At 41.7% G+C, this 25,045-nt stretch overlaps 1 protein-coding gene across 1 annotated transcript in view; it reads right to left on the minus strand.

Moving 5' to 3' along the window:
- The window catches only part of LOC142020629 (transcription initiation factor TFIID subunit 4-like), a 207,653-nt gene that overhangs the window by 106,625 nt on the left and 75,983 nt on the right, over window positions 1–25,045 (minus strand). The window contains exon 9 of the mRNA XM_075008660.1: window positions 19,800–19,856. Within this exon, the coding sequence (XP_074864761.1) occupies window positions 19,800–19,856 (57 nt within the window). The remainder of the gene's footprint in view (window positions 1–19,799; window positions 19,857–25,045) is intronic.

A 25,045-nucleotide genomic window follows, 5' to 3' on the forward strand; every position in this document is an offset into this window, starting at 1 on the left:
CTAGTATGCTATGATTCTATTGTCAACCAAAGGGTTCTTTCTTCCTTGTAGGGTGTGTGCGTCCGTGTGTGAGTGCGTGCAAGGTAAATCTTCTTAAATTACATTTGGTATTGATCACTTTCAGAAACAGGATACTAATTAGGCCAGTATAACAAAACAATATGATAATTCCTTTGTATTCTGTGATATACAAATAATTATCAAAAGAAATTGATAATTTATAGTAATCCCCCAGTATGCGCTATTTCGATTTGTGCTTAACTCATATTAACGTGAATTAAGTGCTAATTGAAAGTGCTCCAGCCACTCAGCTGGGGGAAGTGTAGCCAGACAAACCGTGCCCCCCCCCCCCCCCCCCCCCCCCCCCGCCTCACTGTAACTACTTCAAGGCACAGATGTGCTGAGTCGTTGAAATCATGGGAAGCACAGAAGAATAGACAAAGGCCGTTCCTGGAGCCAGGGGCCTCGGGCTACCCTTGAACAACACTGATAGTGATACGCCTACATAACGTTCCAGGAGAGGAATCCTATGCCCATGTGAGAAGAATGTTCTGTCTTTATGATTTGGCTAACATTCAGCTATCTTCACCTAACAAATGCAAATTAATCTAGTAACCATCTTTTGAGACTGGCATCACTGAGACGTACCAGCACAACTGGTGTTAAGGAAGATGTGTACGTGACCCAAGGGGTATAAAGTAGGGCCTAGCAGCAGACATGAGCTGAACTGCAATTGCCTGACCTGCTGGTCAGAACGGGCCTTTGCCTCCCAAGGTAAGGGGAAGCCCTCCTCGCACTCTTCTTCCCGAGGGATTGAGTGACACGCTGGCAACGCTGAAATCAGATGATGCAGGGTTGAGAATTATACCTGCTATGTATTATTTTGCGCGCATTTAATAAGTTAAGTGTCGTTGGTGCTGTTGTAACTAAAGTTAAGTTTAACAATCTAAACTACCTGTAAGTTTACATCTCTTACATGCTAAACTTTTCACTGTAATAAATCATAGTAACCATGACGCTAAGCCTGACTCCTCCACTGATTGCATCGAGCCATACACAACCAAAGAACCCTAGCCACCTTCTGGCTAATTAACCCCTTAGGTGGTGCTAGTATGCTGGAAACTGGGCGTTGAGTTTGGCCGCCTGCCAAGGGGCAAACTCCTGGGGCATCCGTCAGCCACCCTGGCTGCCCGCTGCGAAGGGACAGTCTGTCCTAGCAGTTAAAGACTCGGATGTGAAAGGGACTCCTTCTCGTACTAAGTACCACCCTGATCAGCCACCCCTTTAGTATCGGCTAACAGGAAGCAGTGGAGAAGCCCTACCAGAGTGGTCATCTGTCCACCAGACTCCCGCAGCTGGGAGAAACCGCACCATAGCACCTCTCTGTCTGCTGGGCTCTCCCAGCTGGGGGAGTTAGGGGGCAGACAGCTGCAGTGGTATGGCTTCCCTCCAGCTTCTCTTAGCTGGGGAAGCCAGGGAGAAGCTGTGCTTGGCTCCCACACCCCACAGTTTGCAGGACCCAGGAAACTAACCAGCACACAGCAGGACCCAGGAAACTGATCTGCCAGTGGCAGGGAGATGGCAACCAGGTGGCAGCCTGGTTCCTGGCTCCCCTACACTGGTGGGACCCAGGAAACTGACCAGCCATGTGCTGGTCAGTTTCCCAGGTCCTACTGTTGCCTCGTTCTTGCATCATCTGTGCTGGTGGGACATGGGAAACTAACTAGCCATATGCTGGTCAGTTTCCCAAGCCCTGCAAGCGGCAGAGAGATGGGAACTGCCATTCTGGGAACCAGGAAACTGACCAGCCCAGCTCCTGTAAATCCAGGGGATCTGGGAACCAGGAAGCTGCCCAGTTCCCACCTCCCCCGACTTGAGTGAAATTTTAGTTATTCAGGGCTTGCGAGGAGTGCAGCCCCTGCATAACTTGAAGGTCTACTGTATGAGCATGATTTATCAGGGAATTAAGTTATATTTGTAACATAAACCAATTTATGGTATCTGGATTCTTATAGCTTATTATTGTAATGATCACTGGATAGTAACATATTTCAGAACATCTTATTTTATTAGACATACAAACGTGTGCAAATATTTAAGCTAAGATGCATGTGACCACATGGTAAGTTAAAATCAATGACTATATTAGGCTTTTTCAAACATATGCCCTATAGACGCATATCACAGTAACTGGGGTTTGTACTTCGTATAAGCATTGTTTTAGTCACAACATTTCTACTTAACTTTAGAGTTTCTTACTTCCTACAAGGACATCAACTATAACTATTCCAAGATGCACATACCTGCCAGTATCATAGAAATGTACAGCTGGAAGGGACCTCAAGGAAGACTGTTCTTAAACTTAACCATCCCATCCCACAGGTGTTTGTTCGACCTGTTCTTAAAAAATCTCCAATGATGAAAATTTCACAACCTCCTTTGGAAGCCTGTCTATTATTACAAGAAATTCATTGAAATGTTTTATTGATCTGGATACTGTCCTTGCATTCTGAAGCTATAAATAACATGTATATATTCTGAGGTGCCTGACACTATATGATAATCACTGATAGAATCTAATTAGTCCAGAGAATGGGAATAGAGAATATGCCATTTGCTGGATAACAACTGCTAGAAGCACAATAAAATGCTGGTATTAAATATACATCACAGGACCATGTTCTCACATACCTGGGATTGTGTCTACTTTCCTAGAATTAAATTTGAGGCTTTGTCTACACATTTCTTTTCATTAGTGTAGCTAGTCAGTTTTGTAACCAGAGGAAACTGTGATATAAACAATAGAAAAATAAGGGCCTGTCCTTCAAATATGTACAGTAACTAAATCAAACTTAATTGTGCATAATGCTTTTTTGAGAGGAATTTTAAAACTTCACATGAATCTTAATTTTTAAAGATTAAGTAATTGGGAAACTGACTAGGGAAAAAATGTATACATGCATACTAATTTTCACTTACATTGGTCCAGCTGTTATCCTGTTAACTGAAAAGCTATGTATTCATAAATAAATTTAAACATAGCAAAAATATGGGTAATTAAATTTGATGTGACCTTCTGGCTAAGACATTTTTAATTCTTCAATCATACATATTTTTAAAAAATATATATTAGCAGTACTTAGTGACAGGGAATATCTGTCTTTAATGACATTGCTCTCTGCAGCTTTTGTAACTGTAATATTTCTAGATTTGAAAAATCATGATAGACTGATACCACTGAAACAAGACATTGTAACTGTCAGTTGGCACTGACATTATATGATATTTCTCATCACGTTTAGTTAATCACATTTGATATCACTATGTGTCAATTAAAATGTAAAGCATGTGTGGCTTCAATATTATAGTTTAATTACACATATTTAAACAAGAGAACCTTTTTAATAGAAATCTGAAAAAAAGATACCAAATCTCGAAAGTTTGTTAACTAAGAAAGCTCAAACACTCATTTGTATCAATACAGAGTATTAGAAGTACAGTTAGCTTCTAAAACATTAATTACAATAGAACTGCAAATGGAGTCTCAAAACAACGAACATTTATAAGGAAGGAGACCTCGCTTCACTCCACACAAAGACCTTTGTGCAGGACATGGGTATAAAATAAGATTTGATATTCCAGGTCAGACCATAAAACCCAACAAGTCCAATATCCTGTGTGCTGCAGTGATCAACACTGAATGATTCTGAGGAAAACAAAAACCCACCTCCACCTATGGATCATCTCCATTGTCCTCTATGAGGAGAAACAGCACGGTTATGTTGGAGGAGACTGGATGTAGTTTCGATATTTACCAGACTGAAAGGAGCAATCCTCTCCTTGGGATAATTCTGGGGTAGAGAAGAGATTCTTAAATGTCATAGCACCGCAACCTCCACTTCTGATAATAAAAATTACGTCACAACCCCAGGAAGTGAACTGAAGCCTGAATCTGCCTAATTCCCGCTGCCTCTGGTGGGGGCCAAAGACTAAGCCCCATTGATCTGGATAGGGAAGGGTTCAAAGCCAAAAGCCAAGGCTTCAGGCCCACCCAGGGGGCTTGTAACCTGAGTCCTGCTACCCAGAGCTAAATCTCTTAGGCTTTGACCCTGGGCAGTAGGGTTTAGTCTTTAATTCTTGGCCCCAGAAATTCTAAGCCCGTCCCAGTGACCCCATTAAAATGATTTTGTGACTGCCTGGAGCCCCAACCCACAGTTTCAGAACCACTGGGGTAGAGAGAAGGCAAAAAGGATCTCTCCTTATGCTCACCTCCAGTTAATCCACTTCTTATCTAAACCAATCTTTCTGGCTTCACATGACTTGACTGGAAAGACATCAGGTCCCTTCTGATACTTGGCATTTTGCCTTCCATTGTCCAATCTCCCATTCCTGAACAGGAACTGTAATATCATGCTATATCCTCCAGTCAAGCAGCTCCTCCATTTTACAATTCTGCCCTCGCAAGAAATGCTATGGTGTTTTGGTCTCTCACATCGCAAACATATGAGAGTGTGAATGGTAGTAGTAGTAGGCATCCTTCGATCCCGAGGGATTATGGGTTTGCGCCCCGGTTGGACTGATTCAAGCAGGGTCTCCTGTGGCTGTGCAATCAAATCTGGGAGTGGCAGTCCTTTCCGCACTGTGAGCAGCAGAAGGCAGATGTCACTCTGGTATCATGGGCACGGATCTTCCTGAGGGCTCTCCTATCTTCCGCTTCCTTCACCAAGGTAGTTTCATACATAACAAGAGCTTCCTTCACTCCCTGTTTCCAGGCATGCCTGTCTGAGGCGAGCGAATGCCAGGTGTTCACACTGATACAGAGAGCGCTGAGGTCATGCTTGCATGTGTCCTTGTAGCGCAATTTAGGTCGCCCTTTCGGCCTCTTTCCAGATGCCAGTTCGCCAAAGAGGAGGTCCTTCGGTATTTGGCCATCCGTCACGCGTGAGACGTGGCCCAGCCAGCGCATATGCCTCTGTTTGAGAAGGGTGAACACGGAGACAGTGCCTGCCCTCTTAAGCACTGCACTCTTGGGGACCTTGTCCTGCCACGAGATACTGAGTATGCGCCTAAGGCAGTGCATGTGGAATGTGTTGAGCCGCTGCTCTTGTTTTGAGCTCCAAGTCCATGTTTCACTGGCGTACAGCAGTGTGCTCAAAACACAGGCTGTGTAGACCTGCACCTTGGTGTGTACAGTGAGCTTATTGTTAGCACACTCTCTTCGTCAGCCTGGAGAACGTTGTGGCAGTTTTTCCAATGCGCTTGTTGATCTCGCTATCAAGTGACAAGTTGTCCGAGATCGTTGACCCTAGGTACACGAACTCATGGAAGACTTCCAGTTCGTAGTCTAGCACATTGATAGATGGCTCGTTAGCCACATTTTGACCCATCACCCGGGTCTTCTTTAAGCTGATTGTGAGGCCAAATTCCATACATGCATCCGCAAAGCAAGATTCTCAGCAGAGTGAAGCAGGGGTGTGTGCTGGCTCCAACACTGTTCGGCATCTTCTTTGCAGTTTTGCTCAAATATGCCTTTGGAACTGCTACAGAGGGCATCTCCCTCTGCACGAGAATGGACGGCAACCTCTTCTAACTGTCGAGGCTTAGAGCGAAGACCAGGGTGCTTACAAAGCTTCTAAGGGAGTTCCTTTTTGCTGACGATGCAGTTATTGCTGCTCACACTCAGCAGGAACTGCAGTCTGAGTGTGAATAGTTCTGTGGAAGTCAGTAAGACTACTCTCTTGCTTAAAGTCATTCACAAACATAAATGTTTGTGCAATCTTTGCCGTGTATTTTGGCCTTGAAAATTTAGTCAAATGCAATAATTCTGCAGATCTGTAGTTAAAAAAAATCTATGGAGAATATTCCAACAATTTGTTGAAGATATTAATATTTGTATTGCAATAGCACCGAGAGGTCCCAATTGAGAATTGGATTTCATTGCACTAGACTCTGTATGTACACATAATGATACATTGTTCTGCCCTAAAAAGCTCACAAACCAAGTATTTATTAGGATTTGTACTGGTCATAGTCCCACACTGCATGGGATGTTATTTTTCTTCAAAAAGACAAATATATTGTAAAAATATTTCCAGTTAGTATGCTGGATAATGCTGCAGTGTTTTCATGGGTGTATTTTGTTTGATGTACCCAGAATCACTTCTTTCTGAGCAGCAAGTCTGTATACAACGGAAGTGAAAGGAGCTTTAACTCTAGGAATGTCATTTATCCCAAAATTTGACTCTCATAGATACTTTCATCTTAACCCATCTTTTCTATCATTTTAACAAAATCAGTTTAATCGCCAATTACCCAATATAATGGAAATTTAATGGAGCTAAATTCAGACTGTTAGTGTTTTCCATAAGTCTTGCCAACACTGGAAAAAATTATACGTCTTTGTCTGCACAAGATATCTCCACCAGGCAACAAACAACAGAAGCTATAATCTGATTTGGGATTTTTTTTTTAGTACTGTGTTGTTTAACCTTTCTGAGATGGTAATAAAAATGCCTATACCCCATCTACACATCAGCTTCAATACTGACAAAACTAGTACAGAAAAATGTTTACAAAATAACTCAGTTTACATTCACCTTTATTGGTCAAACATAGCATTAAACCAATCACTATTACAAGATCAGATTCTGAAGATTCTTCTTCTTCTTCCAATCTTCTAACCCTGAGGACAGATCTACACTAGGGGAATAAGTTGATTTCAGATACACAGTTCTAGCTACGGCAATACTGAGTGTCTTCACTAATGGCAGTTGATGGGAGAGTTTCTACAAAAACCAAACTCTGGAAGACTGACCTCTGAAAGATTGACCCTGACGGTCTTTCGCATAGTATAGGCAAGACAGAGACAGTGTGAAACCAAGTGGGGAGCAACACAATGCCGAGAGGTTTGCAGCAGGCACACCACCTCCAAGGGCACTGGGAAAAAACACTGTCCCAGACAAACTCATGCAACAGCTACAGAATAGGAGCTCCTGCACCCTGTGACCCCATAGTCACTGCCAGCACACAGGGGGTGACAATTTGGAGGAATCTGTCTATGTAGAAGTTATGAATTCTGTTTGATATTGAGTATTGTCTAGTACCTGGGTCAAAGTGAAATCTCCATTTTGGTTGTAAGGCTAGTCTTTGCCTTCTTTGTTGTCTTTTGCCTCCACACTGAGCTAAAACCCACAGAGGCAACAGGAGAAATTCTTGCACCCGGCACAGGACTTATAACAGAGGGTTATGCTTTGGCTGTCTCTAGACTGTAATTAAAATCCTCTGGCTGCTCCATGACAGCTGAGGACTTGTAGGACTCAGGCTATGGGGCTATTTATTTACACTGCAGATATTTGGCTTTGAGAACTTCCCTTGCTGCAGGGTGCCAGAGCTCAGACTCCAGCCCAAATCCAAATGCCTACAACTAAACTAAACCGCCCCTTTGGCTGTGCTCTTCGAGCCCAGGTCAGATGATATGCGCCAACCTCAGGTGTTTAAGTGCATTGTAGACAGAGCATTTAATAATCCATTTACATAGGGTACCCTTGGACAAAGAGAAAACTGGTGTTACAGGTAAACATGATTTTTTGTTGTAACTCTGGCAGGGTGGTAACTACATTACAGATAATCCAGTACAGGGTTCTGTACTGAGCAGGGAGCAACATAAGAAGTTGGGCTTGGTGTTATAAAAGAAAGGGAATCTCACGCATCATTTTTTTCAGTAGTGGGTGGGTAGGATGAGTGGGGCATGGGAGAGAGACTCCATAATAAGACACTATCTGTTGGAAGACAGGGAGACAGAAGATCCTGGACTCACTAGAGGCCACAAGACTATGCCCAAAATAATGCCCAAGTAGTGAAGAAACTGAGAAAGAGAAATTATGTTTTTCATTCTTGTAACTGTCTAGATCTGTATATCCCTATGTTAAGTAAAGAGCAATATATTTTAGCCTACATCTACACCTACCACAGAGAATCAACCACTCAGTTTCTATCTTCTGGGACGCCATTTCACTGACCCCAGAACTCCTCAGAAGCTGAAAGGATTAAGGAAGGTCTACAGGAGAAGTGCTGCAGTCGACCTTCTGCCGTGAAGACAGCCACCAAAGTTGACAGCTGAAAAGTCAATTTTAGGTATGCAACTGGCACACCTAAAATGTGTATCAGCCATTGACTTTATGCATGAGTATAGACGCAGCCTTAGGTTTTGTTGATTTTAAGGTGCTTAGCTCAATTTTACAATGTGACTTTCTTCACTGCAAACACCATTAGGTTGACTTTAAGGGGTGCTATGGTCTACTTTCTTGCCCCACTCAGTTGCTCCCAGGCAGAATGACACCAAGTTCAAATATAAAAGTTTGAATTAATGCTAGTGTGGAAACAGTATTACTTAAAATTGATTTCATTGGCCTCCAGAGGTATCCCACAAAGCCTCATATATGTCCATTCTGGATGCTTTCACCTCCACTGCTCTCCAGGTACACAGGTACTAGGTGGCAGGAAGCCTGGGAATTTTAATTTGTTTTCTTTCTAAACATTGTGTATAGCGCACCTCAGGAGTGACTGCATCTAGCCATCATGAGCTCTCGACATTTGTGGAAAGATTTCCCAGGGCATGTTGGAGAAAGGGTACACCAGGGATATTCAGCAACACTGTGTCAAAATCAAGGAGCTCAGGCAGAATTATGAGAAGGTGAAAGAAGCCAACAGGCAATCTGGGACATCTCTCAAAACATGTTGCTTTTACAAGTAGCTCAATGCGATTCTTGGGAAGGACCCAACCATGGTTGCCAAGAACTGCGTGGTCTCCTCAGGAGACAACATTCAGCTCCCCGGTGAGAGCAGCAAGGAAGAGGAGGAGATGGAGGCTGATGATGAGGAAGATGCCAATCAGCAAGCAAGTCAGCAGATGGCCAAGGAAGCTGATCCTGCCAGCCAGGAGCTCTTCCTCATCCTGGAGCCAGTCCCCTCATAAATGCTGGATGCTCCAGAGTCCATCACTGCTGGAGAGGGCTCTTCTCTTCTGCTACAAGGGGGCTGCAAGTGGGGTGAGGTGGATGTATACCCCTTGAACAGCTTGTTAATATTTCTGAGGATGGAGTGCTTATCCTTTCTGGAGACCTCCATAAAGGTCTCAGCCAGGTACTCTTTAATTTTTTACATGAGGTTTTTGTGGAGGCCTGATTTATTCAGGCTTCCATGATAGCACACCTTGCCATGTCAAGCCACCAGTAAGTAAACTGGCATCATGGCACCATACAGCATTCTGGCAAATTTTCCAGCCTGTGCTCTCAGAGTATGAACACATTTTCTTTTTCACTCTCTGTTATTCTTAGGAGGCTGATGTCTCTTTATGTAACCAAGAAGAAGCATGGAAAGTTTCATTAAAGTTTGTCCCTTTAACATTATTGCACTCGTCCCTGGCCAGTTAAATTTCCTAGGACTATCTTACTACAACACGTGGCTAGCAGGTTCTTCATCTCCCATCTCTGTGCAGCTGGCAGGCTCTCCTGGCCCCTCTCCTCCCTCCATGATGCTGGCGGGCTCGCAGGCTCCCCTTGCAACCACACAGCTGCAAAGGACTTATGAGGAGCCGCTTAGAAATTTTTTTCCACACTTTACAGGACTGCCCCCCTCCAGCCTGGCATGAGGCCAGCAGACTCAACCCCTCCACCACCACCACATGGCTGCTGGGCATTTGCAGACCTTGCTTACAAACACCAGCATGTTCAGCGTGGACTTTCCTTGCTTTAAATGGCTTTTTCCCTGCACAGGAAAAAGAAAACAAAAAAGTTTTTTTTCTGCACTTTACATTTTACAGGGCTTTGTTTCAAACCCCACTGCCCTTACCATGGATCTTACCATGTACACAATTAAATGGTCTGGAGAAGTTATAGCTTCTGTTCTGGAAAGGTTGATTCATTGTCATCCTTAAGAAGCCAAAAGTGGCCTTGGAAAACAAAAGTTGCAGTGATTGTCAAACAGACATCCATTCATTATATGGGTCAGTGTGTTGTGTCATATTTAAAAATTTTATCAAAATTTTGACCTTGACTGTCTTCAAGAGGCAGCATGAGTGGGAGTGACACGGTTGCTGTGATGAGCCACAGGAAAAGCACAAAGCAGGACCTCATCCTGCAGCAGCTGCAAGAGGCCCAGAAGGAGCAACCCCCAAGCTGCTGCTGATAAAAAGTGGACCCAGCAGTGGTGGCAAAGCATGCTCCAGTACAGGAACCAGGACTTGGCAGAGTTCCTGTCGGCTGTCCAGGAGCAGACCAACATCCTCTGGTCCATGCTGGAACTGCAGAGGGTCACCCACTACAGAACAACTCACAGTTATGTGGCCTCCTTCCCCTGTTGCCTGACCCCCCCTCATTGGGGGCCCTCATTGCTGGGAGGAAAGGGGCAAGGACAGTCTTGTGGTCCACCCCCAGTACCTCTCCACACTGCCAAAGATTCACATTCCCCCACCCCAGGTGATGGCAGGATTATCTTTCTTTTTCCCACCCCTTCACCCTTACCCCCCTAAATAAAAAAAAAAATCTGTTGTGAAAACCACAGTGTCATTTATTGGTTCACATGGGGTTCACAGTTAGAGGTGCTTTCATAAATGCCAAGCATGCATCACTGCGTGTGTGGAGGGGGTGGTATCACAATAGTTAAATGCAGCAGATTCATGTGGCCATCTGCTCATTCATAATGCTATTTTTCAAAGACTCCCTGATTTTCATTGCTTCTGCCTGTGGATTGCTGATTGACCTTGTGTTTGGCTATTCATAAACACTGCCCAGGGCATCCACCTCTGCCACCCTAAAATCTTCCCCATTTCATCTGCAAATATTATGGGGCACACAGCACGCTGAAACCACGGCGGAGATGCTGGCTTCACAAAGGTCCAAACAGGTAAAAAGGCAACTGAATCTGGGTTTTTAAATGGCCAAAGGAACATTCAACCACCATTGCTAAGCCTATAGTTGAGGTGCTCCTTGCTGCAGTTCAGGGTGCTTCATGTGCCAACGGAGCAATGGAAAAGCAGGTTTTTGCCCAATATCACTATGGGCATCTCCATGATGCCAATCTTGATTTTCTGCTCTGGGAAGAAAGTCCCATCCCACAGCTTTTTGTACAGAATGGAATATCTAACAATGCATACTTGGTGCACCTTTCCTGACCATCCCACACAGATGTCAGTGAAACAACCTTTGTGATCCACCAATGCCTGCAACATCATAGAGAAGTACCCCCCTTGCAGTTTACATATTCTGAGGCCAAGTGGTCCAAGTCCAGGATGGGGATGTGTATTCTGTCCATCACTCCACCACAGTTAGGAAACCCCATGGCAGCAAAGCTGTGCACTATACCTTGCATTTTTTCAGAGTCACATTCTTTCACAGGCTGTCTCTATAACACAAGATAAATTCCAATTTAAGGCAGTTAGCTCGATATTACCACGTGACTGTCTTCACTGTAAATATCATTAGCTTAATTTAGGGAGCACTAACAGATTACAAAATCACAGTTACTTGACAGGTGTAGTGTCAAGCTTGAATTCAGAAGTTGGATTAAAAGCCAGTGTGGAAGTGCCACATCTTAAAATTGAACATACTAGCCTCAAGAGGTGTATTGTATGTAACCCACAATGCCCCTCACTGCTCCACTCTGGCCGCTGCTCTCCAGTAAAAGGAAGACTGTGAATTTCAAAGTGGGAGCAGCAAGACTTTGCCTGTTGGCTCATGTTTGTACGAGAGCCTGAAAATATCTTTTTTTTCGTTGCTATTAGTGCTGTGAGCGCATCTACCCATTACAAATAGCCCCTGCAGGGAGTGTGTGGTTCTGTCTCTACACTTATTTTTTTCTGCACTGCCTGACTCCAGCTTCTGCCCCACCACACCATGTGGCAACAAGGCTATGATGGAAGTTGTACTTGCATAAGACGCCAAGGTACTTCTCAGTGGTTTGCATTTGTGCACAAGTCCCCTTCCCTTCCGCACAGGTGCCACATAGTCGGGGTCTTTCCCACGCTCTGGCACATCACGTGGGTAGACCCCAACCCAATAAAAGGATGTGCCTGCCATTCGGTGCTGACCATGCTTCCAGGCAGCACCATGTCATAGATTGCGCATGTTTAGGGCTCCAAGGGTGGGAAAGATATTCGGGGGCTTGTAGCTGCCTTGGGGAAGATTTCACTGGAGACTAAGAGACTGGGGGGTTTGCTGCCACCGTGGGGAAGTCTCCCCTGGCGGCTAAGATATTCAGGGGCCTGCAGCTACTGTGGGGAATTCTTGCCTGGAGGATATGATGCTGAGGGGTTTGCTGCCACCATGGGGAAGACTCGCCCAGGCAGCTAACCTATTCGGGGCCTGCTGCCACCCAGTGACTAAGACACTGGGGGATTTGCTGCCACAGTGGGGAAGTCTCCCCAGGTGGGTAAGATACTTGGGGAGGAACAGGTCAACTGGCCCCACACTGAAACCACCCCCTCACCATGCCCACAGCAGGACTTGCTGCCACTGGGGGGGAAGTCTCCCCCAGCAGCTAAGATGTTTGGGGGGAATACTTCAGCAGCTGCAGACCACAACACACACACCCTACCAAAAACATTTTCAGGAGCTTGCTGTCTGTTGCAGACACCTTCTGGTTTTATATTTCAGTTATAAAATCTTTTTGCTAATATTTGCTATCTGTCTTCATGCCCTGACCTTCTCTGACACACAGGAGCGGAGGGGGATCTAGATGAGATTCCTGTTTGCGTTATAAGTCCAGTGTATGTTATTTCAGTAACATCAACTGTGTTGGTATTATCTGTGTAGCAAAGGAGAAAGTCAGAAATTCTCTTTTCCTATACTTTTCTATCCTCTTTCTTCTAACTTTAGAATACAGTCCGGGCACCTGCATCATTTTCAGGGATCACACGCGATGATGGGAGGTGGGACAACAGTGGATGGCCAACTGAGAACACAAGCCTTGCACAGAAGACTTATAGAGAACCAGAAAGCCAAAGACTCTCCCCCTCAGCAACTCTCTTTTCTGAAAAACCTTCCTATCTTCCCATTCTTCATGCTTTTTGGGCCCCTATATTAGTTTCAATAAAGTCAAAAATCTTTTTTCCTAGACTTTTCTATCCTCTTTCTTCTAACTTTGAGGGTCCCTGTATTATTTCCAGGGATCGGCAAATTTTCAGGGATTGGACGCAATCACGGGATGGGGGACACCCAGTGGATGGCCAGCTGAGAGTTCAGATACAGAAGAAAAGACATTTCTGTGAACTTTCTTTGCTGTCTGTGTGAATGCCCTACTTTTCCTTCCTTTCAACGGGAAAAATGGACGTTTGCTTAGCACAGAAGGGGAATGAGGAAAATGCAACATGGGAAGATGATGGCAAAGACCAGCAAGCATATGCAAAATACAACGGGGATGAGGGAACTGTAGGATAGGTTCCTACAATGCACTACTGCAACAGTTGTTAGCCAATTTGAGTGTGGCAGCAATAAGTGAACTTTGTGAGGAGCACACGGGAAGTGAAGATGGTTAAATTCGAACTTATAAATTCCAGAATTACAAAATCAATATTAATACATTCAAATGTATCTCATAGTGTAGATGCAGGCTCAGTGTGAAATTCTGCCCTGAAAGCAATGGGAGTTTTGCCATTGATGTCTATGGGTCCAGGATTTCACACCCATGGGCTGTGTCTACACTAGCCCCAAACTTCGAAATGGCCATGCAAATGGCCATTTCGAAGTTTACTAATGAAGCGCTGAAATACATATTCAGCGCTTCATTAGCATGCGGGCGGCCGCAGCGCTTCAAAATTGACGTGCCTCGCCGCCGCGTGGCTCGTCCCGACGGGGCTCCTTTTCGAAAGGACCCTGCCTACTTCAAAGTCCCCTTATTCCCATCTGCTCATAGGAATAAGGGGACTTTGAAGTAGGTAGGGTCCTTTTGAAAAGGAGTCCCGTCGGGACGAGCCGGGCGGCGGCGAGGCGTGTCAATTTTGAAGCGCCACGGCCGCCCGCATGCTAATGAAGCGCTGAATATGTATTTCAGCACTTCATTAGTAAACTTCGAAATGGCCATTTGCATGGCCATTTCGAAGTTTGGGGCTAGTGTAGAGACGGCCATGGTGTACAAAGCATTTGAGACCACATTGTGACTAGGTTTTATGTAAACTGATCTGGCCTCTGGATGCATGCCCTTTTTGTAATGTGTTCATGGTATCTAATTCTTTTTTTTTAATTATACAGTATCATTCATAACTGATAAGATGAAAATTTAACCTATTTAATCTTTTAGGCTGAACAAATCCAGTTACTCCACTTTCAGTTTAAGTAAGAATGTCAGTCAGTGGTCACTGAATATATAGCAAGATATCCATAAAAGAGAGGATGCTCAGAATCTCATCTCCCCATCTGTCTTTGAAACCATTTATACTATTAATTGCTAGGTGTTGACTCAATTATTCTTAATCTTTCGCTAATCTTGTTAGCGGTTATATAGTCTGTTTTATGTCCTATTTAATGAACCCTTTTTATGGATGTCAGAGAACTCATTTCTCTAATACATATTTGTAGTTGACTTTCCATGCTTTCAACTGACTGAACAAATGCCATAATGTTTTTTAACATTTTATTTTGAAAGGTTTAACAATGTAATAAAAAGTAGCTGTCTATAAATGTTGCTATTACTTGTACAGGTTGATTTTTCTTATTTCAGAATGTAGGCTAGGCTTAAATAGTCACTATACAGGTGAAGAGGAGCATTTTTCTTGTAATAAACTACCTTATAGCTAATGTTGCATCACTTCATTAAACAGGATTAATATCAAAATACCCTGACTGATCACTAACTTGTCCTTGTAAACTAGGAGAGTTTCACCTGTTTAATGAAAGCATGAATTTTAATTAATTTAGTTAAACCAGTATAAACCACCTTGTGAACAATGGTTTTGATTTAGCGCAAATCAGTTTGGAACGTGTTTAAACTAAATCTAGAGTATTCCAAAACAAAAACAAGTGAGACCATCATCAAAATTTGCATCAGTTTAAGCGAAACACTTCAAGCCTGCACGTGGATAAAGCTTCAGTGTTACAGAGAGCACTGTAACACAATGTCTAACAAGGTTAGGTATTATGTTTAATAATTTTTAACCAGATTTAAAACTGGTTTGGGCTAAACTGGTTTAAAGAAGCTGTGGCCTTCCAGAATCCCTGAGCATTAAACGAAATTTTGAAATCAGTACCCTGTGCTTTTGTTTATTTTTGATTTCCCCTTATCTCATCTTATTATAATTTTCATGTACTCTGATATCTCTCTTCTGTACACTAAAACTAGGTATTTAATCCTTAGATTTTTCTTCCCCATAAACTATTGCTAATCCACTCCCTTCAGATTTCTCTCCTTATTTCAGCCACTAATATATACCTCTCTCTCATCTCCCTTCTGGTCCCATTCTCCACACATCATAGAATTTATTTGTGGTCCTCTCATTTTGGATTTCTCTTTGAGTCTATAGTCCCCACCCACTTTAACTCTTAATTTACTTGGGATGGGTGCAGAGCAAGGTCCTTATCACACTAGAAAGGAGGGGAAGGAGATACTGTCAGAAAGTTTAGGCAAAATATAGAACGGATATGTTACGGTCATCTTTCAAATACAGTTATATCAACAGCTCTGAAACACTATACATTTTAGAGCCTGTAAACCCTCCCAGATAAAGGTAAAACTCTCAAAGAAAAGCAAACTGAAATTTATGACTTTCAAGCATAAAACATCAATTAGGCTTTATAAATACTAACTCTGTTCATGAAATAAGGCTAAGATTCCAAGTGCTGTGTATAAACATGGGTGTTTTGAGCATACCTTTCAATAGCATTGACTAATTAATAGTATATAACCATGAACCAAAAGGGCAAATGAGCAACACATGCCTTCAAAAATCCAAGATTCAAATCATTTGTATAGATTAGGGAATATTGCTTTCAACTTGGCTAATCTTCATAAAACAGTATCACCATCATCAGTTTACAAAACCTGGAGGGAAACCCAAAACTCCTCCGAAATACGAATCATCTGCGCATTCGATAGCAGACCATCTGGGGAAGCAGCTATAAAACTAAAACCTTTTTGAAAAGTTAATTTAAGATCTTTGGTTTCAGATACTGTAATGCCCCAGCTACAATCTGGCTTGACTAAATATATCATCATTTGTATTACAAAATTGATCATTTTGTCTCAGTGATACCAATGATGCTTTCAGTATCCGTATTCATTCAGCAACTGATCCAAATAAATAATATGAGGAAAAAAGCTTAAACTAAAATCCAGATCACTCCTGCTTACTTTTTGTGCTCCCCACACCTTTTGGGAGGCATTCACTGCAACATATTAAATTTTAAAAATGTATTACCGCTATCTAAATATTTATAGGTGAAAAGACACTCAGTAAACTGAAGGAAAAAATCAGCACCTTAATTACTGAAAAACAAGCTTCATCTTACAGTCATATAGTTAAATATGTGGAATGAAATTGAACTTCAGACAGAGGCAGAGAGCCAGTAAATGTATGCACTTTCATTAGAAGGGTGGGAAACCAGGCAGGGCTATTGTATGAAAGAACAGGCTGCAGCACTCTGACTCAGAAAACGTGGTGTTCATTCCAACTAGTCACTGTTTTCAGGCACAATTACTACTTAGAAGTCAGACTGCAATTTAATCTGAGCATTAGTAATTAGATTAACACCAAAATATTAGCTACCTCAATAACAAATGAAGATTATTATTTGTTCACATTTTTATATTCATAAGTCTGCACAGCATCACTCCCCCTAGTGGATCACGAAAAGCAACGTATATAAGAGTTCAGATTTATCACAGTAAGTAGAGATGTTCTTGTAGCTGCTCAGAGTAAAAGCAACCAAATCCACTAGACACTAAGTCTTTCTGCATACTATAAAGAATTCATCTTATTGAAATAGGATTTCTTCCTAAAACCTATTTTTATTACAATACATTTTTCCTTCCCCTACCTATCAACCAACTAATCAGAAGAGCACTCACTGGCCATGTCTACACTAGCCCCAAACTTCGAAATGGCCATGCAAATGGCCATTTCGAAGTTTACTAATGAAGCGCTGAAATGCATATTCAGCTCTTCATTAGCATGCGGGCAGCCGCGGCACTTCGAAATTGATGCGCCTCGCCGCCACGTGGCTCGTCCCGACGGGGCTCCTTTTCGAAAGGACCCCGCCTACTTCAAAGTCCCCTTATTCCCATGAGCAGATAGGAATAAGGGGACTTTGAAATTGATGCGCCTCGCCGCCGCACGGCTCGTCCCAATGGGGCTCCTTTTTGAAAGGACCCCGCCTACTTCGAAGTGCCACAGCCGCCCTCATGCTAATGAAGCGCTGAATATGCATTTCAGTGCTTCATTAGTAAACTTTGAAATGGCCATTTGTGTGGCCATTTCGAAGTTTGGGGCTAGTGTAGACATAGCCACTGAGAGACACTGGCACCACATAGTCAACAAATGGCAAATATTTCTAGAATAGTTCACACACAACAACAAAAAATTAAACCTATTAACAAGCTTAGCTTGGCAGGCAGTATAAACTACGAATGTCTGAATAGGGCCTTATTTTCACTTCCAACAGAAGCATAGTTTATATAGAAATCTCAACAATGTTTTGCTACCATTTCATTCCATTCAATTATTTTTATATATTTTCAATACTGATTTTACTTTTGTATCTATGTCTTAGTTATCTTTCCTGGTAGCTGGTATTACAACCCTCGGGCTTTTCCAGAAGAGTAATTGATTAGAATCATAGAAGAGTAGGACTGGAAGGGACCTCGAGAGGCCATCGAGTCCAGCCCCCTGCCCTCATGGCAGGACCAAGCCCTTTCTAGACCATCCCTGAAAGCCATCTATCTAACCTCTTCTTAAATATCTCCAGTGATGGAGATTCTACCACCTCCCCTGGCAATTCGTTCCAGGTTTGATCACCCTGACAATTAGGAACTTTTTCCTAATGTCCAACCTGAACCTCCCCTGCTGCAATTTAAGTCCATTGCCTCTTGTTCTATCCTCAGAGGCAAGGAAGAACAAGTTCCCTCCCTCTGCCTTATGACACCCTTTTAGATACCTGAAAACTGCTATCATGTCCCCCCTCAATCTTCTCTTTTCCAAACTAAACAAGCCCAATTCTTTCAGCCTTTCTTCATAGGTCATGTTCTCTAGACCTTTGATCATTCTTGTTGCTCTCCTCTGGACTCTCTCCAATTTCTCCACATCCTTCCTGAACTGCGGTGCCCAGAACTAGACACAATACTCCAGCTGAGGCCTAACCAGCGCAGAGTAGAGCAGAAGAATGACTTCTTGTGTCTTGTTCACAACACACCTGTTAATGCATCCTAGAATCATGTTTGCTTTTTTTGCAACAGCATCACACTGTTGACTCATATTTAGCTTGTGGTCCACTATAACCCCTAGATCCCTTTCTGCTGTACTCATTCCTAGGCAGTCCTTTCCCATTCTGTATGTGTGACACTGATTGTTCCTTCCTAAGTGGAGAACTTTGCATTTGTCCTTATTAAACTTCATTCTGTTTACCTCAGCCCATTTCTCCAGTTTATCCAGATCCTTTTGAATTATGACCCTATCCTCCAAAGCAGTTGCAACCCTTCCCAGCTTGGTATCATCTGCAAACTTAATAAGTGTACTTTCTATGTCAATATATAAATTGTTAATGAAGATATTGAACAGAACCGGTCCTAAAACAGACCCCTGCGGAATTAGTATAATTTTCAAGATATTTTCAAAATCCTTAGTCCAGAAAAGCAGCAACTCAGAGCAAAAAAGTTTAAATGAACTCTGTTTGGCATTTCCTCTTCATTATGTATTTCATATTTATTCATGATAATTCACAACATGGAAAAAACATATACATTTCATCTACATAGTTTAAAAAAAGCATCTTGTGATATATACACAAAATCACTATGGCTACAGAAATTATAAAACACTGACCACAGAGAGCAAACATAAAACAGGAAAAACTGTGAAATAGGTAAAATATTTGTCAAACATCTCTGTATATATTATCTCCTAATGGACTTTATTAATACAATCAAAAGAATTTAACTTTACCTAACTGGGAAGGGTTTTGCTAGATATCATATTGATATTAATTTTTAAAATAACAATTGAATTTAACAAGTAAATATTTTTAAGTCATGACTTGATCCTTTCAAGTGCACAGGGAAACCATAAGCAAGAGGCAGGCACCTTAATTCAGTGTGAGTTAAGGATGCTCAGCACCTCACAGAATTGGACTCAAAACTATAATTTCCAAAACTTCAAATGCAGTTATTTAATGATTTTTAGACTATGGAAACTAAGAATGATGACTGAATGAAACACCAACATTAATTGTAACAGAAACAAAACGCAAATGTGCTAAAGTAACATATTTCTAGGAAGTGACATTTTACAGAAAGACAAAGGCATACATTTTCCACCAAAATCTAATGCTGCTGTCATCATCAAACACCCAACAAAAGCTACAGCTAACTAAAATGGAAATGAAAATGTAATGTATGGAAATATTCTCTTATAAAATCTCCTTAGGCTTCACATGTATTAATGTATTAGTTTGCAAACATTAAGATCAAAGGCAAAGCAACAAATACATCCTAAAAGTTTTAGTCAGATTTTTATTAACGATATACAAGTAGGAAGGCATAAAAAATTAATATGTTCAAGCCTTGAAATGTCAAGTGTAATGATCTCTAACTCTGCTTACCTCTTTTGCTTTTTGTTTCAGTCTAGCTTGCTCTGGGTCTTCTTGCCTTGAGCGACTCTACATGTTTTTAAAAAAAAAGGAAAAAAAAGTTAACAGATGGTTTAAGAACCCCTCATCTGTTGCAGTAAGTTAAAAAATAGCAAAGAAAAGGGAACAGGATACAAGGTGTCAAAGATGGGATACTGAAAGTCATAGAAGTGCAATTTCAAGCCTGTAGGCCTCACCCAACACACTGTTAAATATTCAGTTGTAAATAAAATCTACATACTGTAGATCTAAATAAAAAAACAAATCTACTTCTGTTATCACCAATTCTAAAGTTTCAAAAGAAGTTTAGATTCTGGATATTTAATACATATACCATGCATTTGCTATGAAATAACTATGTCAATTCAGAAAAAAAATCTGAAAGATGCAACATTCAAATGTTTTACATCATCTTCGATCATCTATGGATTTAAAATACTTCACAATCAAAATTAAACTTAAAAATTTGAGTAAGAGTAACATATTTCAAGATTAAAGCTCATATTGGTAGAGAATGTATATAAATTTATTATAAAGCCTCTGTTTCATCTATCGTCAAGCCATCACGATTAAAAATAAGAGCATTTAGTATAAGTATGCTGCTTTTACAACACACACATTTATGTTCAGATAACACATGGACTCCTTTCTATTAATTATCATTCTATAAACTACCAGTGAGATCCTTCCAGAAGGAAACTGTACAAGCTATTTTCCCTTCAGAAAAGGAAATGTATCACAGGTTGAACCTCTCTAATCCGGAACACTCTCGTCTGGCAACATAAACAGTCTGGCATGATTTTAGTTAGCCGGATGACCACCTATCATGGGTGTGGCCAAGTTTCCTGTGGTCCCATCTAGTTTGTTTACAAACACTAGTCCTAACTCTCAGTGTTCTGTGCTGTTATGTAGCTGTAATTTACCCCTAAACGTCTTCTAAAAGTCCAGTAAGCAGTGGAAGTGGTAGTAACGTGCAGTTAGACAATACTGACCTCCTATCATCCGGCAAATTTTCTCGTCTGGCATTGGTCAGGTCTCAAGGGTGCCAGAGGAGAGGTTCAACCTGAACCTTTAAAATGCAGAAAGAATAAAACTATATAACTATATATACGATCCTTAGAGTATCTCTAGATAGGTATTTGTACAGTTGTATGAAAATAATAAATAATTACTGCCTATTTAAGACAATTATGTCATATCTTTCAACCCCTATGTGTACAGTAAATATATATTAAAGCTCAAGAGTAAAGAGCAATTCCTGAATTCAGATTCATGTAATTCAGTAATCACTCAAACAAATCAGAAACATTTAGAAGCAGATTAGAAATATATTAGTATAGTTTCTCAATGTATTACCTGACTGGCTAAAATTCAGATAGTTATGTATCACAACTATATCCAGTCATAGTAAAAAAAAAACCTGTGGTTCCCATGTGAATAATTATTCTTGTTTTGACACATGAAAAGATGTAATTATCTGTATATTACATTGCATATTAAGTTTCCTGCTACATCATTTAGACAAATGGTAATAGAACATTAGTTACATTATTTTTCTTCCATATGCCTTTCCAACTTAGAATAAAGATCTGAGGCTTTGGGAAAGGAACAATGAATATTTGAATCACATATACAAGGGTGGGTGGGGTGTGTGTGTGTGTGTGATTTTATACTGTGTTCTTGTTAAGAATATAGAAAGCTAAAAGTCCATAAAGAAAAGCAAAAGCATAGGATGTATTAGTGGGGAGAAGAGACCAGCTCCTAACATGGTAGATATAGCTATAGGGAATTCTATCTCACAAGCAATATTCTCTAATGCCCGGGGACAAACACAACTATAACTCTGAACTTCAGCAGGTGAAGGGAAAACTCACTCTGAATTTACTGTACTGTTTATTTTACTGGGACTATTGGATTCCAAATGATAACTGCGTGTACATTAAAACTCTGATGCCAATATACAGGAGCAAACTGGAGGAAAGCCATTATCAAGATTTGTCTAACATGGTCATCACACATGCTAGTTTCATCTTTCAATATCACCTAGCAGTAATTTTATGGTAAAAGCATCTAATCAACAGTTAAAGCAGAAGGATGGAAATGAGGAGATCTGGTTCCTATCTCCAGATCTGAGATATCTAGGAACCAATTCAGTAAAGCAACAATGAATTTATTTAAATCCACTCCCACTTAAAAGATTTAAGTATATATTTAATTAGCACATAGTGGGGTGTAAATTTATGCTCTGCAGAAAAGGGATGGACTTGCACACAAGCTCAATAGCTTAGCTTAATAGGGGGTTGCCACTGACTATCTCTATCTCCATCTGAAATATGCAGAACTGCTATTGAGGAGGACAGTTTAGAACTTGTTTAAGCAGGACCTCTATCAAACTTCAATGTCCATCCAAAAGCTAGGTTGTCAGATGGTGTGCTGTGGTGGTTGGTGCTACCCCTGGTTCAGTGACAGTAGGTTTTGAGATGTTTGTAAGTAAATGTATGGCTGGGTAGCCACCTGGAGAGCCATCATAAACAGAACCATCTTGGTCACCAAGGTGGTATCAAGATGACTGTCTGTTTGTTTGTTTGTTTTTTTGTGAAGACATGGTGGGGAGATGGAGCGGGAGGAAAGGCCTACAACAGTGAGTCTAACCCCATTGCACTAAGCAGACATATCCTCTGGAGCCATGTCCCTATGGATTACAAAATCAGTAAACTGAGCAGTTTTTATTTTCCTGTATGGTGAAGAGGTCCCAAGCTGGAAATCCCCAGTGAGTAACTGCTGATCACAGATAAATGGAGCATTTATTTGTGGTCCTCTTGAAAAAGCCAACTGAGGCTGTCTCCTAGGAAATTCATTGACTTGGTAAGTGGATTGCAAAGAGGGTGATCTGATGGATGTACCAGTTTCATAGCTAAACTGCATATGTGGAGAGCGGTATGCACTTTGCTGCTCCTGCTTGTTTATGTAACATATAGTGGTCATACGGTCTCCCCTCAGTTGGCCACGAGTGAATCAGATTAAAGGCAGGATTTGCTTGCATGCTGAGTATAGTTAGATAGCATTCTTGAGGGTGGAGGGGAGTGAAAGGAACACCCACACAAACATTCTCAGATGCTGCGAGGAAGTGAGACTCTTACCAAAAAGAAGCGCCGTCCAGGGCTTAACCACTTCTCATCCAAAGTCTGGCAGCTGCCCTGATGAAGTCTTGTAAGGGACATGATGCCACATGGCTGAGGGAAGACTAAATAGGACCAAATAGTTGTTTAGGACTGAAGTGAATTTAGATACTGAGATCCTTTACTGCAAGGAATCTGTCCCACGGTAAGTAGTCCTGGCTCCCTCTGGTCCTGGACTGCTCCTAACATATGTTATAGTTGATGTGGTTTTGAAGTGCACTTTCTTGGTTTTACCTGAAGAATATGGGAGCGGTAAAGGACACATATGCATTTCTCAACATGATCCATCCTTGAAGAGGCAGTTGTCCTGTATGCTCAGATATTGACATGAAAGAAAATTGTCTTTTCAATTGAGCACCACAAACTGTTGTCAACATTCAGGGAGGGGATTACAGTTGTTAAGGTAATCACTCTGAATCTTGAGTGGCGGATCTCTCTGAGACCCAAGACGGATATCCAGCCCCTCTGCCTTTTGCAGTAAAAACTCACCCTTCCCTTTGTGCTGAGGATGAACTAGCTCTATTGATCCAGTTACATTAAAGAGCCTACTTCATAGGAGAAGGGTCCCTGAAAATGTATGAGGAAGGAGCTTCTGGGGAAGGAAAAGACCTGAACACATCTACACGTAGCCATTGAGCTGATGTCCAAAAGCCATTTGTCCAAAATCAGGTGTTGCTTTCACAGGAAAAAATGGACCCAAAATCACCAGTAGGGGGTGAGTGAGGGAGACATCGCATCAAAATACCTTCTTTGCGGGTGGCTTGCTCTCAAGAGGGAATGGTGGTAGGGCAGTGTATCTCAGTGGTTCATAAGATTTGTAGTGGTAGAATGGCTGAGAAGCTGCCCAATAACTCCGTTGTGATCAATGTTACCTGTAAGCTGAGCACTTGGGCAGCCACCCAGAAGAGATTCAGATGTCACCAAGCTGATCAGAAGAGCACTCACAGCGCCCCGCCCCCCAGTCATCCACATGCATTTCTAATGGTGGTGCACATCCACACATGCATTGGTGCCTATAACAAAATTTATTCTGCCTACAAGGGCAAAAAAATTAGATGGAACACTGGTTGTGGTGCCTTAGAAATGTTTAAAGAAGCACCAGGGTATATATTTCCAAGAAACAGACAGTGTCATGGGAGTCCCATGCAAAGGAAGCAAAAAGCTAATTATTCTTGAAGGGAGACCATCACCATTGCCCAGACTTCCTTGCAAATCCCAGTGAATGCAGCCATGAAGCCTGTCTCAAGACCACCAAAGTCTCCATGAAGCAAGATGTACTATCTTCTGCATCAAGTGATTTTTGAAGAGATAACCTGGCTACTAATTTCCCTTTGTAAAGGACAGCAGAGAACTAGTGCCTTAATTCCTGTGGTAATTCACTATCTAACTCAGAAACCTTTTTGTAGTTAGCAATGTAGAACTTTAACATACATGCCTGGAAGTTTGCAATATGCCACAGTAACATACTGAGAAAAAAAATTCTGCCAAATAGATCCAATCTCTTGTCATCCATATTCTAATGGATAAACTTTGGTAATTTTAATCTCTTCCATTCTGTGACTACTTGCACCACCAGAGTAGCTTCCAGGCATGAGATGAAATTGTCTTCTTCCTTTGAGGGAACAACATGGTTTTTGGTGTGGGGCTGGAAGGAAGAGCAGATTATGTGCAGCATGTTGCAGCAGGGAAGTGAAAGGATCATTGAAGCAAAGTTTCATATTGAAACTACTTAGATTTCCCTCCAATCCCAAGTACTCCTACTACAATGCTGTTTCAGGATCTTAGTCCTCTAACGGTTAGAAAGCTTTGCCTAATTTCCAGCATAAATTTACTCATGTCCAATTTATGTACACTTATGTTTTGCGCTAACACTGTTCTTTAGCGTAAACATGTCCTTCCCCTGCCTGGTGCTTATCTGCCGAACATATTTGTAGAAAGCAACCATATCCCGTCCCCTTTCAGACCACTTTTTACTATGCTAAACAAGATTAAGTTCTTCTAACCTCCTTATGTAAGGCCTGATCTACACTAGGGAACAGA

Source organism: Carettochelys insculpta, chromosome 14 (genome assembly GCF_033958435.1).
Source record: "Carettochelys insculpta isolate YL-2023 chromosome 14, ASM3395843v1, whole genome shotgun sequence".
Classification (NCBI taxonomy): domain Eukaryota; kingdom Metazoa; phylum Chordata; order Testudines; family Carettochelyidae; genus Carettochelys; species Carettochelys insculpta.